Here is a 19420-nt window from a genome sequence, read left to right on the forward strand (position 1 = left end):
TGGGTTGCCCCAGCCACTCTGGGCAGCTTCCAAAATATGTAAACATACAATAAAATATTAAACATTTTTTTAAAAAAACCTTCCCTATGCAGGATTGCCTTCAGACGGCTCAGGGGTGGGATAACCCCATTTGTTGTTGTTTAGTCGTTTAGTCGTGTCTCACTCCTCGTGTCCCCACAGACCAGAGCAAGCCAGGCACTCCTGTCTTTCACTGCCTTCTGCAGTTTGGTCAAACTCATGTTGGTAGCTTTGAGAACACTGTCCAACCATCTCATCCTCTGTCGTCCCCTTCTCCTTGTGCCCTCCATCTTTCCCAACATCAGGGTCTTTTCCAGGGAGTCTTCTCTTCTCATGAGGTGGCCAGAGGATTGGAGCCTCAGCTTCACGATCTGTCCTTCCAGTGAGCACTCAGGGCTGATTTCCTTAAGAATGGATAGGTTTGATCTTTTTGCAGTCCATGGGACTCTCAAGAGTCTCCTCCAGCACCAGAATTCAAAAGGGATAACCCCATACCTGCCAACATTTCTCCAATGAAAATAGGGGCATCCTAAGGAAAAGTGGGACATTCCAAGATCAAATCAGAAACTGGTATGGCTTCTAATCAGGGACAAAATAGAGACACTTGGAGGGCCTGTATTTAGGGTGCAAATGTTTAGGGCATACTTCCCCAACCTAGTGCTTTTCATATGTTTTGAGCTACCACTCCTGCCCAGGACAGAGTTAGAGTTCTTTCTTTACATGGTGCAATATTTTGCAAGGCCTGGGGGGAATGCACAACTTTGGAATGATGTGATAGACAATGATAGCAAGTAGTCAAGCCTGTGAACCCTGATTGGCTGAGATTCCCAGTACTTGCTGAGCATTGAACCAGGGGGGAGAGAGAGAGAGAGAGAGAGAGAGAGAGAGAGAGAGAGAGAGAGAGAGAGAGAGAGCCTCTCAAGAAGCAGACGGTCTCTGTGTGTTGTTGTACAGCCACAAAGAGGTAGCATTAATAGGGCTTTCATACACCCCAGGAATCACTTCTCTCAAGTTCCAAAAATTAACCTGCAGAACATTCAGCTAAGCCACCCTTTGGCATCTGTTACTTGGAGAGAGAACATTTTATGTTCTCCTGGGCATTTTAAAGTTCTTGCTTAGATAGTTGTTTATATTTTTTATTGTTTTAGCTGCTGTGTGAGTTGTAAGTCACCTTGGGTTCCTTTCAGGTGGAAAGGCAATTCATTTTTATAAGAGAAAATGAACAAACAAATAAATAGGGACTCGAGCACCAAGATCCCTAGGCGTACCCTTACACCGGCAATGTTGGGAAACACAGCAGTCTGAAATTGTATTTAACCAGCTCCCCATCAAAGCTGGCAAACCAACCATGACCGCCAGTTTGATAGACGTAATGGAAGGCTAGGTCAACTCTTTCCATGTATAATGCAGTAGCTGGGCAAACAAAACGCTTATGGCTTTTTAATATTTTACTAACTTTCAAAGAGGTAAAACAGTGCTTCTTGATTTTAAAAAAAGATCATAGGTGATCTTGTGGTTTTGGCAGGTTTGTGCCAAAGAGATTCTGCATGTAGTATTGGCGGCTTTGATCTACGTCCAGCAAATCTCTTGCACATGTCATTAGACAGGATTAGCTGGCTGGCTGCATGTAGTGACTTTATGTTATTTCCCACAGTCAGATGACTCAAAGGGTTGCCTCCACTCTGATATCGCTAAGGTTTCCATCAGCAGAATGGGGAAGGAAATAATATTTGGCGATTCTTACTCTCCCCTGCAGTTCTCGCACCCCAAAGCTGCTCCTGGGGGTTAGTGGGGGGTAGAACAGATTTAGGGGGACATGGGAGGCTGCAGGAGGGAGGGGAATTTGCTGCAAACAGCTAGCCCCATTCTGCCTACTGTCAGTCGAGTGACAATTCACAGTCTACACAGATGAATATTAATCTCATTAAGACATATCAAATGAGAGCCCTTCTGTACGTTTGGATGAACAAAGTTTCTGCGACAGGGAAACTTTCCAAGGCAGATCACTTCCAATTTTTGCTAAATGGTTGGTTGGTTTTGGCTTCGACTTAAATGCTTTAGCTGAGATTCCTGCATTGCAGGGGGTTAGACTAGATGACCCTTGGGTCCCTTCCAACTCCAAGAGTCTATTATTTTTAATGAGGTTTCCCTAAGGCCAACTTTTATTGCCACAGGCACTACCTGAGCTAGAAAGGACTTCAGGACTTGCAGTCCAGAATTTCCTCCAATATCCCTGCAATCAACTCTTTTTTCAAAGACAAATGTTCCAGGTCTTTGTATGCAGCACATGCTCATAACCCTCCAGTCACTGTAAAGAAAGCCTTGATAGGTTTAGGATAAAGAAGGCACTCAGATCTGGCAACTGCTCTGGTTGCTGGTTGGTGGCTTCATGCTGATTTACAAAATACTGTACTTAGCAATGTAGGAACTTGACACATTGTGTATTGTTGGGTACCGATAAAGATGTCTCTAGTATTTAGCCAATTAAATAACACCCTTCAGATTATGTCCCCAACCAAGACATGCACACAACGATTTCTTATTCTTCTTTCATGATTTCATGCTGATCCAACAGTAATCACAGTAATACCCCTGTAAAAAGGTAAAGGTAAAGGTACCCCTGCCCGTACGGGCCAGTCTTGACAGACTCTAGGGTTGTGCGCCCATCTCACTTAAGAGGCCGGGGGCCAGCGCTGTCCGGAGACACTTCCGGGTCACATGGCCAGCGGGACAAAGCTGCATCTGGCGAGCCAGCGCAGCACACGGAAACACCGTTTACCTTCCCGCCAGTAAGCGGTCCCTATTTATCTACTTGCACCCGGGGGGTGCTTTCGAACTGCTAGGTTGGCAGGCGCTGGGACCGAGCAGCGGGAGCGCACCCCGCCGCGGGGATTCGAACCGCCGACCTTTCGATCGGCAAGCCCTAGGCGCTGAGGCTTTAACCCACAGCGCCACCCGCGTTCCCCTGCAATACCCCTGTAATACCCCAGTAATACCCCAACAGTAATACCCCTGTGGTAAGGGGCTTAAATGTATATCAAAAGGTTGAAAGTACACATTGAGCCCTGTTGAATTCCCTCCCGGGTGCCTTGTAGAAGAGCATTCTTGGATTAGGGCCAATGTGTATAAATTTGGAGAAGATGGAGGCATTTTAGTGGACAGTGTCTGAGGATGGCTCTTCCAAGTGTGAGTACAGCAAATAATTGTCATATAACTGGCAAATGGTCTCAAAACATGGAGAGCCCTCTGCTGCTCTTTGGGCACCCAAGCCATGTAATAGGAAATGTTAAGGAATGGGATATCTGGGTGTGAGCGCTGTACCCCTATCAGCACTTCCTCTCCAGATGATTGTCTGTCTGTCTGCCTGCCTGCCTGCCTGCCTGTCTGTCTGTCTGTCTGTCTGCCTGCCTGTCACATTATCTTGCCCTAGACAACCCAAAGTGGCTTACAACCAAACAACCAATTACTCAGGATCCTTCCCCCCATAATATTTTATTAAAGCTTTTTCATAATACAGTAAAAGAAACCAATCTGGATAGAAACAAAGAAAGAAAGGAGAAAATGCAGAGTTCTCTCTTGAAGGTAGATCTTCACCTTTGTCTCACACAGAAGTGGGCCGACTCTCCCGGCTCTCACCTGGGAGCTTCCCTTTCTTCTCCCAGCCTCCCACCCTGGGAGATCTTCCCTTCCCAGGGTCCACCAGCCAGGCATCGCCAGTGTGGTGTAGTGGTTAAGAGCGGTAGTCTTGTAATCTGGTGAACCGGGTTCGCATCCCCGCTCCTCCACATGCAGCTGCTGGGTGACCTTGGACTAGTCACTCTTCTCTGAGTCTCTCAGCCTCACTCACCTCACAGAGTGTTTATTGTGGGGAAGGAAGGGGAAGGAGATTGTGAGCTGCTTTGAGACTCCTTAGGGTAGTGTTAAAGAGGGATATCAAATCCAAAACTCCTCTTCATGTGCATAGAATGGCCCCCCCCCCCGGCATTGACCCAGAGTAGAGGACACAGAAAAATTACTTGAGATCCTGAGCTTGGGCAACTTATATAAGCCCGGAGAGGAAGGAATGCAAAGGCTTCTAATGCTCTGATGAGTTGCTTGTATCCCTGGGGTGGTATGATGGAAAGGTAGAAACAGGTCCTATGGGAACCACTCCCCCTGCAGGCTCTGGGTGCCCACGCTAGGAAAGAGCACCCACACACCTAATTACTCCACCCTGAAACCCTGGGAAACTCTTGCTAGTCAGTGCCAGCAACAGTGAGCTAGATGGACCGATGAACTGACTTAGTATAAGACAGAGTCCTATGCTTCAAATGTTTCTAAATGTGTAGTTTCATGTTTTTCTGGCTGAGCAACTGGCACATGCCCCAACTGCATTTAATCTGCTGTGTAATCTCCTGCAAGCGAGCAAGGGCACAAAACCCACACAACCTTCACAATGGAGAGTAGTTTCTGCCACTGCTGTGCAGCAGGTACGTACAGAGATAAATGACGACAAATCCAGTGTAACACGCTAGTGAGTTTATTTGAAGGAAAATAATAACAAATATTATTAAGAGTAGTATTAAAGAGTTGTTCACTTTATAGCATTTTAATATAAAGCTTAAAATTGTGTTCTTTTGTTCAGCAGATTACAGCAATAAATACAGTATATCTCGGCTATGTATACACAGAAAAGGTTAAATTTTAATTACAAGGTCTTCTTCTGTTGTTAGGCTCTGATTCAAAGCCCAGTGCAAAGCAACAATGGGCTTTTCTATACATCTCAGCAGATCAGTCTGTCTCAAGGCTATTAAAATTCGCTTTTTAAAAATATTTAACATCGCTTTCTATGCAGTGACTCTATAATTTCTATGTACTATATGCAAATCTACAATCCCAAACCTTTTTCCCAGGGGAAGCCAGGAAGTTTGCGTTCTCCCTAGTGACCGTGGGAATGGGACTAGTTTTAAATCTTACAGTATACAAGTATTTAAGAAGGAATAAGATACAGGATTACTATACAGGTAGTATACAGAGGGATGCTTAGTAGCTTGAGGACTGCAGGGAAGTACCAATGGTGAAACGATGTTAAAGCACTTAAATTTACTTAAAATGAAAAGGACAACTGTTTAGCCACCTAATTTCTAAGTGCACTTTTGTAAGAATGCTCTCTACAAGCAGGACTGGTTTCAGGTTTCTCCGATCCCCCAAAGCAAAATGCCAGAACTGACTCTAGAACCCTTAATGTTTTCAACTGCCTTCTCACCTACCCTCCCTTGGCAAGCAGTTTTCTCTCTCCTGGGATGCCAAAGGAGCAACCTGAAGCTTCTAGAGAAGGGTGGCTAAGGGGTCATTTGCAGCCTTCCCCACCCTCACCAGAGGAGAGGGAGGTCTGTGGCCACGGGAGGAAGTCTGCTTCCAGAGGCCTCCTCATTGCAAACATCCACCTCCATTGCTCCTTTGGTGCTGGAAAAGCCCAGGAAGGCTGTGTTGCAGGGGCAGGTTGGGGGAGGCCTTGGATCTGCATGGTTCCAAGTCCTCCCATTTCCCCAATGAAGGGGGAGACCTACATGGAGCCTAGAGCAGATGTCCCACAGAAGGAGGAGGAATAAAGCTCCTCCACCCATCCACCCCTTGCCTTGCTTGGTGCAATCCCGGCAACTCGATTTTCTCAACAACCCCTTCTCCACCTTCTCTGTATAGTGGCAGCTCTCGACACACTTACCTGGGACTAAGTCCCATGGAATTCAACAGGCCTAACGCCTGAGCAGACATGCATAGGGTTACTCTATAAGGGGCACTTCTGGACCTGCAGATCATGGGCCAAGGCCCTGCCTCTCTGGCAACCAGTCATGCTTTGAAGTGGCCGCTGCCATTTGGAAAAGAGAAAAGAAAGAACGCCTGCAAAAATCCTCATTATATAGGGTCACTGTCTTAAAGTGACAAGGTTTATTGCATTACTGAGTTTTGAGTTCCAAGACGACGACAGCAGCAAGAAAGCACTGAGGAGGTTTCTAAAAAAACCCTGCTTGTTTTAAAGTAGCAGCACAGAGCACTCCTTGGTATCGGTGAGCACAAACAACGGTGGGATTGAAAGATATTAAAAGTAACAAGCAGGGGGAAGAGTAATTTCTTAGGGTCGGGTGGAAGTAGGGAAGGAGGAAAGGTTTTGAAGCACACACAGTTTAACATCTTGCTACGCGCAGGCCTCAGAAGAACATAAGAAGAGCCTGTTGCATCAGGCTGATGGCTCATCTGTTCCAACATCCTGTTCTCACAGCAGCGAACCGGATGTTTATGGGATGTCAGGAAGCAGGACCCAAGTGCCACAGCACTCTCACCTGCTGTGGTTTCCTGTAACTGGCATTCAGAAGCACACTGCCTCCCTCATTTGGTGTACCCTCAATGTGAAGAGGACACAGGGCTGTTACCCACACGAGCAAATACATATTTGTGGTTAGGAGTGGATGCAGCCAGACCGCTAACTTCCGCTATTTGTATACACCTACCAGACGAAGGGGAAAAAAGTGTAGCTACAGTACTGTTTTTAAGGATGGCCTTTAGTCTTATAGCTTTTAGCCCTATTATTGCTAGTCTAAGCAGAAGGTTCTGGAAGGTTCTGCCCGGTTCATAACGGATAAAACTGAGAGGCTGCTTCAGACGACTGGATCTCCACTTGGGCCATCTTAAACTGGGTGCACTGCAGCCACTTGCGGAGGACGGTGAAGTTGGTGTTCATCTGGCCCGATCCCTGCAGCATCCTAAGGCTATGATGGTTCACGTTGCTCTGGATCGCTTGCAGGCGGAGCTGCAGCCCAGCAGATAAATGCTGTTAAAATATACAAAAGGTGGGGTTGTTTTTTTTTTAATTTGTTTGATTAAATGAACATATCAGAGAGCTCTGTAAATTAATAGTTAAAGTCTTTTATGTATCAACCTTTTATGCTCTTCCACACCCGCCCAATGCTCCTATCCCTTCTTTTAGCTTCTTTTAAATTCTTATAGACTTTCATATTCACCTTCTGTTTTAATACCTTTTAGCTTTCCAAAACGCTTTTCAGATTTTAAATGCCTATATCCCACCCTTTTATGCTGGTCTATGACCGTAATAAAGATTTGAATTGAATTGAATTGTTTGTTTTGATATATCATATATATTTGATATATCATATACCGTATTTTGCGCCCCATAGGACGCACTGCCCCATAAGACGCACCTAGTTTTTTTGGGGGGGGGAAATAAAGAAAAAAAATTATTCCCCCCCCCAGGCGTGGGGCTGGCGCGGGGGAAGCCTGAGCTTCCCCCGACCCAAGCCCCCAGAACAGGCTGCTGCCTGCAAGCCTTGCGAGCCCCGCGGGACCTCCCGCTGGGCGCGGGAGGCTTGCAGACACCTTCCCGAAGCACGGGGTGTCCTCCGGAGGGCGCCCCGTGCTTCGGGATGCAGGCTGCCGCCCCAAGCCTCGCGCGTCTAGCAGGACCTCCCGCCAGGCGCGGGAGGCTTGCAGACACCTTCCCGAAGCACGGGGTGTCCTCCGGAGGGCGCCCCGTGCTTCGGGATGCAGGCTGCCGCCCCAAGCCTCGCGCGCCTAGCAGGACCTCCCGCCAGGCGCAGGAGGCTTGCAGACACCTTCCCGAAGCACGGGGCGTCCTCCGGAGGGCGCCCAGTGCTTCGGGATGCAGGCTGCCGCACCAAGCCTCGCGCGCCTAGCGGGACCTCCCGCCAGGCGCGGGAGGCTTGCAGACACCTTCCCGAAGCACGGGGCATCCTCCGGAGGGCGCCCCGTGCTTCGGGATGCAGGCTGCCGCCCCAAGCCTCGCGCGCCTAGCGGGACCTCCCGCCAGGCGCAGGAGGCTTGCAGACACCTTCCCGAAGCACGGGGCGTCCTCTGGAGGGCGCCCCGTGCTCCGGGCTGCAGGCTGCTGCCCGCAAGCCTTGCGAGCCCGCGGGAACTCCCCCGGGCTCGCAACGCTTGCGGATAGCTTCCTAAAGCCTGGAGAGCAAGAGGGGTCGGTGCGCACCGATGCCCCTCGCTCTCCAGGCTTCAGCGAAAGCCTGCATTCGCCGCATAGGACGCACACACATTTCCCCTTCATTTTTGGAGGGGGAAAAGTGTGTCCTATAGGGCGAAAAATACGGTATATTTTGATATATCATATATATTGAATTGAATTGTTTGTTTTGATATATCAGTCATTTTCTTTATTTTAAAAGGATTCCAACCATGGGCTATAAAAATCAACTTTCAAACAATTGTTTAAGACAATGTCATTCTGAAATAAAACAATCAATATTCACACCCAGCATAAGACAGGGGGGGAAACCCCACATTTTCCTCTACTCTCCTTATTAACGTGAGCTGCTTTGAAACCTGCCAAACTGCAAAGAGGTGCAGGGGCCTTTGTGTTAAGCACTTTAGAAGTTTAATTTGGAGTGGGAAGAACTGAAACAAATTACCATCCAGGGTAAAATCATTCCCCTCTCCTTCCCTTCCTGGCATCTTCCTTAAACTTAGAGATGCAAGTTGCACCCTAGCAAAGCTACTCCACCCCCCCCCCAGCACTGGAATTGGACAGCACTGGCGAAATCGTTCCCTCTGGTTGCATGCTAGACCTGTCAGTCACAGTCTGCTCATGTTTTCCCTGTCTTCCCCATATCCCCATACCCTGGCATTGTTGGTAAATGCAGGAGACAGGACTTTCATGCAAACACTAATGTCTGTAGCATTTTTTGTGTCTGGATTGCAGAGGTGCCACAAAGTCCTTTCTTCGCCTCATGCCTCCTCATAGAGATCCCGCTTCACCTCTGATGAGCCCCGTATAATTCTGAAGCATCCTGCTACACCCCTACATTCCTCTGAATCCAATGCGCTCCATTTATTACAGGCCTGCAAAAATAACAACTTTTCTAGCTGCCACAACCCAAGACAACGAGGCTGTGATAAGTGTGGCTCTTCTAAAGGAGGGGGGTCCTCTCCATTTCAGATTATTCATCCAGGTCTACATGAGTTTTCAGTAGCCACATGTCAACAACAGAACCAGTGCTTTCACTTCTCTCTCCCCCAGAGCTTCCTGCTCTGCTGCGCAAACCGCATGGCTCCTCTAGGGGCTGCCTTTGTATTGCCTTGTGCACCTAATTGAGGCTTCACAGAGAATCGCCTGAGTCAGCTTGATTATCTGTGCTGCTCTCTAAAGTTCCCTTGCTTGGCCTTCTGGTTTCCTTCCCTTGCATGGCCCTGAGAGGCTGAGCCATGTGGAAGTTCAGTGATTCCTTCTCGGATTCCAAAGGAGCTGCTTCTGTTTTATCTCCTGGAAGTAGCATCCTGGAAAGGGTTTTGTTTGGGGGAGCTTCTGCAAGCTGTTTTAGCCCCAGACTCCCTTGTCCTGGGTTGCATGGGGCAAAGGTAAAAAGTAAAGGTAAGTCCAGCCAAAGGTGACTATGGGGTGTGGCGCTCATCTCACTTTCAGGCTGAGGGAGCCGGCGTTTGTCCACAGACAGCATTCCAGGTCATGTGGCCAGCATGACTAAACCGCTTCTGGTGCAATGGAACACAGTGATGGGAACCAGAGTGCATGGAAACACCATTTACTTTTCCACTGCAGTAGTACCTATTTATCTACTTGCACTGGCATGTTTTCGAACTGCTAGGTTGGCAGGAGCTGGGACTGAGCAACAGGAGCTCACCTCATCGCGTGGATTTGAACCGCCGACCTTCTGATCGTAAAGCCCAAGAGGCTCAGTGGTTTAGACCACAGCGCCACTCGTGTCCCTAATGGGCAAAGGTACAACGACGTGGCTGAGGACGAACTTATTAGAATCTCAGTTCATGTAGAAACATCTGAAACCCCAGAGGGAGGCATCTCTGCTTCTCCAGCACCTCCCACTAGGGCCAGGGCTGTGAGAGACACCAGCAGTCTTGTCCTGCATGGGACTCACATCTAGCTGCTTCAATAGTCAGCCCTAGGCTAGAAGATGAAGCTGTAGTGACTACTGCACCTTTGCCTAATTTATTGCCTAAGTAATTTTGTTGTCCCCGAGAGGGGGCAATGACAATAAAGATGTTGTTGTTGTTGTTGTTGTTGTTGTTGTTGTTGTATTTTAATGTATCGTAAACTACCTTGAGAACTTTGGTTAGTAGGTGAGGTGTAAATATTCCTGAATAAAGAAATAAAAACTAATAATTTAGGGACCACACCTCCCCTCATGGACCTACCCCCTTCTTTGTGCTCCCCCTCTGAGGGAGATGCTGAGGGTGGCATTATGACAGTGGGCCTTTTTAGTGGTGGCTCCCCAAATAGTGGAATGCTCTTCCTAGGGAGGAGTGCTTGACGTGATCATTGCCAGCTTTTAGCCAAGAGGCAAATACATTCATGCCCACATAGGTATTTGGCATTCAGTATGGGTCATAGAGTATGACGATACCCAAGCCTGTCTTGGTGTCCATCTTTTAATAGAGTGGGATAGGATTTGTCCTTTCAGTGTAATTGCACGACACTTTTAGTCTATGAATTACCCTTCTATCTTTTTGACGTATTTTGCATTTTGTATCATGTATGCATTTGTAATTGCAAGTTGCTTTGATATGTTTTTGTAGTAAGCAATGCATAACGGCAATAAACAAATAATCCAGAATTCTTATGATTAATTTGGGCACAAAATTCAATGTTTTCTTACATAAAAATACATGGGGAAAAGGTTGAAGTTGGGCAGCTGGAAGTGGGGAGCCTACCTTTAGATTGGACTGAATCATTGGCAGCCACATTGGGATCAGCTGATGGAAGACAGAAATTGCATTATTTTCCTCGGCGTAGTGAGAATTAATTCATTACAGTCACCATGTTGTTATAGTTACACACAGTCAGAAGAGGATGTGACTAATTTTCTTAGTCTGAAGAACGAACCATAAACCTTGCTGATAACATTCATTCACAGGTAGTACAACGAACATTTGCAGGGAACATTGGCTAAGCCGTGCTCTGTGTCATGTCTTTTATTTAAAAAAGTAAAATCTTTTAATAAACTGATGTTTAAATATTCCAGAAAAAACAAGAGCATTTTTCTTTTTTAAAAAAGAGATATTTATAAATGACTTTAAACTTTATTTAAAAACACATTTTTGCTGAGATTTTTGTAATCAATTTTCCCCTCATTTTTGCTTTGTAAAGATACTGCAGCTAGTTCCAGTGAAATTGCCATGGTGTGGAATCTGCTTCAGATTGCTCCCCATGGTGCCTGCGACTGCCTATGTACTGCAGGGTGCCATCGGGGTTATGCAATTGTCTTCAGAGCTCCAGAACTTGACAGGCAGGGGAGGGAATTGCAGAGGTGTTCAAAGAGCTACCCAGTCCATGTGGCGTGCCACTGGCTGTGCAACCAACTCCACTGAGCAGTGGCAGCTGTCACATGCTCAATTTAAATCGACCTGTACATGGTGGCTCTCCCCCCTTTTTTTAGGAAGGTGGAGAAGGGTTGCAGTAGCCCTGTGCCAGAACACTGTGCCAGAACATCTGCTCTACATGCAAAATGGTGGTGTAGAGGTTAGAATATTGGACCAGGACCTGGGAGACCAGGGGTAGGTAAAGCAGGAAAACCGATCATGAATATATCCATTTGAGGATGCTGGGTGCTAAACGTGAGGGGTTGCATGGAGAGAGGGTCCCTGGGGCTGGCTGGGAATGTGCTGGGGAGGGTGGCAGGTGGCCAGGGAACTGGAAAGCGGGGAGGGAGGAGGAGGGTGTGGGGTGAGAACGATGCACATGGAGTTGCCAGCAGCTGGGGGAAATGACTTCTGCTAAGGGATAGGAAGGCTTTGGTCTTCGGGAATGTGAGAGGACCGGGGAATCTGCAGCAGCCTCTCCAGGTGAGGAGGCTGAGAGGAGCGTCTGCACCTTTAGCAAGAGGTGTGTGCGTGGAAAGGGGAATTTCAGCAGGTGTGGTGGAAGTCGGCAAATTTTTCCTCTTTTTTGCTCTTCAAAATATGGCAACCCTAACCTAATACCGCTCTCAACTTTCATGCAGCCCTTGGTCCTATACACACACACACACACACACACACCTTCTGTGGTTGATCACTTCAGATCTCTGGCAAGAGTGATCTGTCCCTCCCCACCTGCCCACTGGGTGGGGAAGAAGAGGGAGAGAGCAAGAGTGTGAGGGGGGTGGAAAGGGGATAGTCACCTCTTTGGGCTTTGGGAACATTATTGGCTTCATTCCACCCACAGTCAGCATGTGTCCTGCAAAAGTTTGCCCTCAGTGGTCGTGCCCACCATTGGCCTACACACAGGAGGCGTCACCTGTAACCTGCAATACCTTGAGGATGGTGTTCAACCAAACCTCCACATTTTTCTCAGCACATAGACATGCCTGCATCACATCTGCTAACTGTGCCTGCTTCTGGCATTTGCTAAGCTCAGATTTCTGTGGAAGAAACGAAGAGGGCTGCAACGGTTGATTTGTTTGGGGTTGTTGTTTTTATTTTATTTTTAAGTGTGTGCCAGGTTCGCTTCAGGTCCGAAGGCCCTTTTGACATGTTATCCGCGCTCTCCCATATTATTTAAGGAGTTGGACATATTGTTCTAAAGCGCTCCTCCAAATGGCATCAAGATTTGCAATTTTCCAATTAAGCTCCCTAGAGCTCCGTGTACAACCTAATCAGTATTGACAGCATGAGATAAACCACCCTCCAGAGGATGCGCTTTCATTGACCAAACCAGATGGCGTAATACTTGGCTGTGTTCTGTTAGTGGGTCGTTGTCCCTAATTACCAACAGCATTGGTTAGGGAATCCCAGTGAAGAGCAGAACACAACTACATTACAGCGTGGAGGCGAGATCTTGAAATGTTAGGAAGATGGCTTTGCCCTTGCAGTGACTGTCAATTACACACAGAAGCAGAGATGGACAAGCCTGGATCCCTAACAAGCAGGCAGCAAGCCAAACAGCTAGGATGCTGTATGCCCCATGGGGCGAAAGAGGTGTGTTTAACCCTATAGAAAACTGGGGTGCAGAAGCTGTCTCCATTAGCCCCAGCTAGCAACTGGGGATGAAGGCAGTTGAAGGAGCAACCAATACAATCAAGATTCTGGAAATCAAGCCTTATGAGGAATGGTTGAAAGAGCTGAGTATGTTTCGCCTGAAAAAGAGGAGAGTGAGAGGAGATATGATAGCCATCTTCCAATATCTCAAGGGCTGTCACCTGGAAGATGGAACAAGCTTGTTTTCTCCTGCTCTGGAGGGTAGGATTCGAACCAATGGCTTCAAATTACAAGGAGATTCCAACTAAACATCAGGAAAAACTTTCTGATGGTAAAAGCTGTTAGGACAGTGGAATGGGGTCTCCCTCGGCAAAAGCATTTTATCTTAAATAAACAAAATAAAAAATAATTTTTCTGCATGTGTTCTGATGGCTCTTCCCACCTAATGCTCCAAGAGAAAGCCCACCAGTTGGCAACAGATGTTACCTTTTGAAGAACAAAGGCAGCTTTTTGGTAAAAAGGCTGGAAGAAAGCAGAGAAGAACGATCGCTTATATTTTCCCCTTGTCTCTTTGACCCAAGTTTCCTAAGAACCACATCGTTTTGGGGAAAGGATACAGTTGAGTTACATGAAAGCTGTACCGAAAGCTGTTTTACCAGCTGAACCCAGTCACCAGAGTTATTTCCTCTCTGTTATGAATGAAGGAATCTCTGTCCTGCATGCTACTTGGAGCACAGGAAAAATTCCAGTTCTCTTGACTGCAATTTCTCCTTTTGGATGCACAGGATTTTGGATTCTAACCATCTTAAAAAAAGAAGGAAAAAGTATTCTCAATGGAGAATTGACCTACCTTGACGAAAATAGTGGAATTGCATTCCTGCAAAGCCTCCATCAAGCTGATCACATGGAGACATACCATCTCTACCATCTGTGGAGGGGGGAAAGATGTTGAAATAAAGTAAATACTCAGTGCCGTATTGTCGTGAAAGCAAAACACACCAAAAAAACTGAGACTGATGGGATTAACCTAGATTCATTAGTATGGTACTTAAAAGAAAGCAATACAGAATCGTAGAATTGTAGAGCTGGAAAGGACCACAAAGGTCATTCAGTCCAGCCCCCTGCAATGGAGGGATACAGGTGAAACTCGGAAAATTAGAATATCGTGGAAAAGTTCATTTATTTCAGTAATTCAACTTAAAAGGTGAAACTAATATATGAGATAGACTCATGACATGCAAAGCGAGATATGTCAAGCCTTTATTTGTTATAATTGTGATGATCATGGCATACACCTGATGAAAACCCCAAATTAACAATCTCAGAAAATTAGAATATTAAATGAAATCAGCAAAACAAGGACTGCAAATAGAGCAATATTGGACCTCTGAGAAGCAGAGGCATGCATATGTACTCAGAACTTGGTTTGGGCCCCTTTTGCATCAATTACTGCCTCAATGTGGTGTGGCATGGATGCTATCAGCCTGTGGCACTGCTGAGGTGTTATGGAAGACCAGGAAGCTTCAATAGCAGCCTTCAGCTCTTCTGCATTGCTCGGTCTCATGTCTCTCATCTTTCTCTTGGCAATGCCCCAGAGATTCTCTATGGGGTTCAGGTCAGGCAAGTTTGCTGGCCAATCAAGCACAGTAATCCCATGGGCATTCAACCAGGTTTTTGTACTTTTGGCAGTGTGGGCAGGTGTCAAAGTCCTGCTGGAAAATGAAGTCAGCATCCCCATAAAGCTCGTCTGCGGAAGGAAGCATGAAGTGCTCCAAAATCTCCTGGTAGACGGCTGTGTTGACCCTGCACTTAATGAAGCACAGTGGACCAACAGCAGCTGATGACATGGCTCCCCAAATCTCTTTTCTGATGAGAGCAGCTTTTGCATCTCATTTGGAAACCCAGAGTCTGGAGGAAGAATGGGGAGGCACACAATGACAGGTGCTTGAAGTCCAGTGTGAAGTTTCCACAGTCTGTTGATTTGGAGAGCCATGTCATATATTAGTTTCACCTTTTAAGTTGAATTACTGAAATAAATGAACTTTTCCATGATAGTCTAATTTTCCAAGTTTCACCTGTATTTTGCCCAATGTGGGGCTCAAACTCACGACCGTGAGATCAAGAGTCTCATGCTCTACCTACTGAGCTATCACCTTGAACCATCAACACATCAGACTGAATATCCAGTAAAGTGGAAACCCAACATTACCTTTCACATAGCCATGACAATCTGTAAGAGATTTTTTTCAGTTTTAGCTTCCACCAGTACAACCCAATGATGCTCTGTATATTTCAATTAACCTTGAAAAAGCTTTTCAAGCATCCCATTCAGGACAACCGCCATGCATAGCAGAGCCAGATTTCTTTTAAAAGAACTGGATTCTCTCTGAAGTTAACTTGCTATCTAGGTCCTATTTATTCCCTGCCCATCCAAAGTGATTTATCATTCTGAATCAGCAGCGAGCTATGAATATGTAATCTTCAAAGCATAAAACATGGCACACAGGGCAGGGGGATGTCTCCCAGCCTTGGGTTGTAAATATCATTTTAACTTTTATGTGATGTAAATATAAAGGTAAACCAAGGCAAATGTAACTCGATAACGAAAAGGCCATGGAATTTTCAATATTGCTGATAAAGTTAAACCCTTTTGGTAGCCTCCTTCATCGTTATTTGGATATTTTCATTAAACTTCAGAACAACCCAATTAAATTCCATCTGGTCCAACCCCCTGCAATGCAAGAATCTCAACTAAAGTATCCATGACAGGTGGCCATCCAACCTCTGCTTAAAAACCTCCAAGAAAGGAGAGTCCACCACCTCCCGAGGGAGTCCATGTTGGGTGGGGTTGCCATATGTCCTCTTTTTCCAGGACATGTCCTCTTTTTCCATAGGTAGAGTCACTATAGCGATCCACAGTTAAAAGTAGAAGTCGGCAAATTTGTCTACTTTTTTGCTCTTCAAAATATGGCAACCCTAATAATGTTGGGCTCCTTTGGTATATATATTTAATAAATAAATGTATCCCAGCAGGGTAATAATAATAATAATAATAATAATAATAATAATAATAATCTTTCAGCAGGAATCTAAAGCAATATTTATGCATATATTTCATTTATTTATGTAATGTTGCGAGGGCGCCTGCCTAACAGGCAGGGAGTCTCAAAGCATGCGTGCTGCCACATTGCAAGATTCTCTCCTGGAAATGCAATTTATTCTACTACTGAGCTATATAGCCCTATAGTCTTCTGGCTGCCAGTTGTGTGCATGTGTGTGTGCCCTAGGATTTTCATTTTCAAATGGTCTATCTCAGGCATAGGCAAACTCCGGCTCTCCAGATGTTTGGGACTACAATTCCCATCATCCCTGACCGCAGGTCCTGTTAGCTAGGGATGATGGGAATTGTAGTCCCAAACATCTGGAGGGCTGGAGTTTGCCTATGCCTGGTCTATCTATTGCGTGGGGGCTTTGTGGGATCTCGCCTAGCTCTGCTCACTGCCTCTGACTCACCACCTTGTTATGTGCCATCAGCTGGAGGATGCTGGGGGTGACTCGGCTCCAGAACTCCAGGGCGGTCAGGATAGCGGTGAAGCTGAATTCGTTCTGGTTCTGCACAGTGGGCGCAACCGCCGCTTGTTCGCAATACACCGTCCACAGCTGAGCAAATATAAAGGCGTGGAAGAGGGAGCACATGTGCAGGACGGACGTCTGCAGAAAAGAGAAACGGGGGGTGGGGAGCGTTAGCTTTTTCCTTCCAGCAGTGCATTATGGGATGTGCACACCCTCCCCCGGAGTACCAGAGCATGACAATTCCCTCGTCCGATAATAACACGCCCGCCCGTCAAAGCAATCCTAATCAAATATGGCTCTGTCAAGAATTCCCTCAGATTTTCCTTCCCTGTCAGTGAGCGATATGACAACTCATTCATATTGAAATAGTGGGCTTATAATTCACAGGCTAGAGTTAGGCAAAAGGATAGACAAGCTGAAGGCCATTAAAAGTTTAAAAACACACACACAGAACCACAGAGCTGGTTAGAACAGGGAGAGAAAGGAAATGGAAGAATATTGGAGTGTTTAGAACAGCCTCTCCACCCTGGTGCCCTTCAGATTTAGTTGGATGACAATTCCCATCATTCCTGACCAATGGCTATGCTTGCTGAGGCTGATGGGAGCTGGGAACACAGACATGTCATCTGTCAGGCTCAGTCCTGTCCACACTAGCAAGAGCTCTGCAGGGTTTTAGAATACACTGGTACCTCTGGTTACGTACTTAATTCGTTCCGGAAGTCCGTTCTTAACCTGAAACTGTTCTTAACCTGAAGCACCACTTTAGCTAATGGGGCCTCCCGCTGCTGCTGCCATGCGATTTCTGTTCTTATCCTGAAGCAAAGTTCTTAACCCGAGGTACTATTTCTGGTTTAGCGGATTCTGTAACATGAAGTGTATGTAACCTGAAGCGTATGTAACCCGAGGTACCACTGTAGAAACATTCCCAGCTCTCGTTGGAGATGGCAGGGATTTCCCAACTCCCAATTTTTAAAATTGAGTTTCAAGGATTTTTAACAATTTAACTACAAATTTAAAAGAATGTTTACAAGTTGAGTTCCCACCCTTTCTCCCAGGTGTTTCCTGCTGTGTTATATAGGTAAAGGTAAAGGTACCCCTGCCCATACGGGCCAGTCTTGACAGACTCTAGGGTTGTGCGCCCATCTCACTCTATAGGCCGGGGGCCAGCGCTGTCCGCAGACACTTCCGGGTCACGTGGCCAGTGTGACAAGCTGCATCTGGCAAGCCAGCGCAGCACACGGAACGCCGTTTACCTTCCCGCTGGTAAGCGGTCCCTATTTATCTACTTGCACCCAGGGGTGCTTTTGAACTGCTAGGTTGGCAGGCGCTGGGACCGAACAACGGGAGCGCACCCCGCTGCGGGGATTCGAACCGCCAACCTTTCGATCGGCAAGTCCTAGGCGCTGAGGCTTTAACCCACAGCGCCACCCGCGTCCCGCTGTGTTATATAACATACTTTATCTACAGTGGTACCTCGGGTTACATACGCTTCAGGTTACATACGCTTCAGGTTACAGACTCCGCTAACCCAGAAATAGTGCTTCAGGTTAAGAATTTTGCTTCAGGATGAGAACAGAAATTTTGCTCCAGCGGCGCACCAGCAGCGGGAGGCCCCATTAACTAAAGTGGTGCTTCAGGTTAAGAACAGTTTCAGGTTAAGAACGGACCTCCGGAACGAATTAAGTACTTCACCTGAGGTACCACTGTATTACATTTCCCCTTCATTTACAGTAATTATTCATTTATTTCCCCCTTATTTCAATTCATTATCCATTTCTCATCCACTGCTGTTTCGGATCCTGATCCCGCTTCTGTTGACTTTAATGTTTTCCAGAGAAAAAGGCTCCAATCTTCCATAAAACGTTCAATATTTTAATCTCTTATACTGCCTCCTTTGTCATGTCCATGTGAGATGACCGGGAATGAACCTGGGAACTTCTGCATGCAGATGACATCTTGATTCAGTTCACGTTTAAAGATGAGCCTACCCAATTCACACTTTCTGAAACAGTATGCAAAGTGAAACACAGCCACCCTTTGAAATTCACGCTCCTTCGAATTTTGTAACGCAATTCTCCAGCCAAGCCATGTGCACACATATGCATATATTAGGACAAAGGTTGCAATGAAACACTAAAAATAATGTCCCAAAGTACATTCTGCTAAGGACCTCTGTTTTGCAAAAAATAAAATAAAAATTGTATATTAGGGCTAAATATACACAAACCTGCTGGGAGAAATTTTTACTAAGACGCTGATGAATTTTCACGAGGGCTAAAAGTGGAGAACTGAACTTAAGGCTGGAGGGAAACGGAAATTGACAGATTCAACCAACTTTATTGACCACCAGCCTCTGATCAAAAGACTGTGCGACAGCTGCAGAGTCTTCTTGGCATCCACTGCCAAGGGGCAGTAGCTCTGACAAGGATCTTAATTACCCAGGCAAGTTGGCAGCAGAGTAGGCAGCTATTCAGGTTAATTAGGCTGAAATCGATATAGTCAAATGTTGTTTAGGCACAACCAGCAGAATACTTGTACCTTGGACTGCTCTGGAAACCCAATCAGGATCACAATGAGGTGGTCAGCGACATGAGAGCCAGCATCCAGTGGAATGGGCATACATGTCGAAGGGGAATTTGGACAGATGACATTATGCGTCAGCGACCCCAGCAGGAGCCACGAGAGCAAACGAATATGAGATACGCATTCAATGAATTCTTTGGGCCTGTTGGAAAAGAAACTGCATTTCAGTGTCTTGTTATCCCAAAGGCTTTATTCCCCATGCCTTGAAATATTATGCTAACAAATGCATGAACATTACTGTATTATGGATGCAAAACACGGGCAAAGTACATATTAACATGCCTTTTCAGGTGAT

General features: G+C 46.3%; 1 protein-coding gene across 1 annotated transcript in view; it reads right to left on the reverse strand.

Moving 5' to 3' along the window:
• Nucleotides 1-4521: 4521 nt before the first annotated feature.
• The window catches only part of UNC79 (unc-79 subunit of NALCN channel complex), a 129980-nt gene continuing 115081 nt past the window's right edge, over nucleotides 4522-19420 (reverse strand). Inside the window, exons 48-52 of the mRNA XM_028717104.2 lie at nucleotides 19081-19267; nucleotides 16483-16680; nucleotides 13820-13897; nucleotides 10726-10767; nucleotides 4522-6826 (exon numbers count right to left, since the gene is read on the reverse strand). Of these exons, the coding sequence (XP_028572937.2) occupies nucleotides 6626-6826; nucleotides 10726-10767; nucleotides 13820-13897; nucleotides 16483-16680; nucleotides 19081-19267 (706 nt within the window). The 3' untranslated portion in view covers nucleotides 4522-6625. The remainder of the gene's footprint in view (nucleotides 6827-10725; nucleotides 10768-13819; nucleotides 13898-16482; nucleotides 16681-19080; nucleotides 19268-19420) is intronic.

The sequence above is a fragment of the Podarcis muralis genome, chromosome 1, assembly GCF_964188315.1.
Source record: "Podarcis muralis chromosome 1, rPodMur119.hap1.1, whole genome shotgun sequence".
Taxonomy (NCBI): Eukaryota; Metazoa; Chordata; class Lepidosauria; order Squamata; family Lacertidae; genus Podarcis; species Podarcis muralis.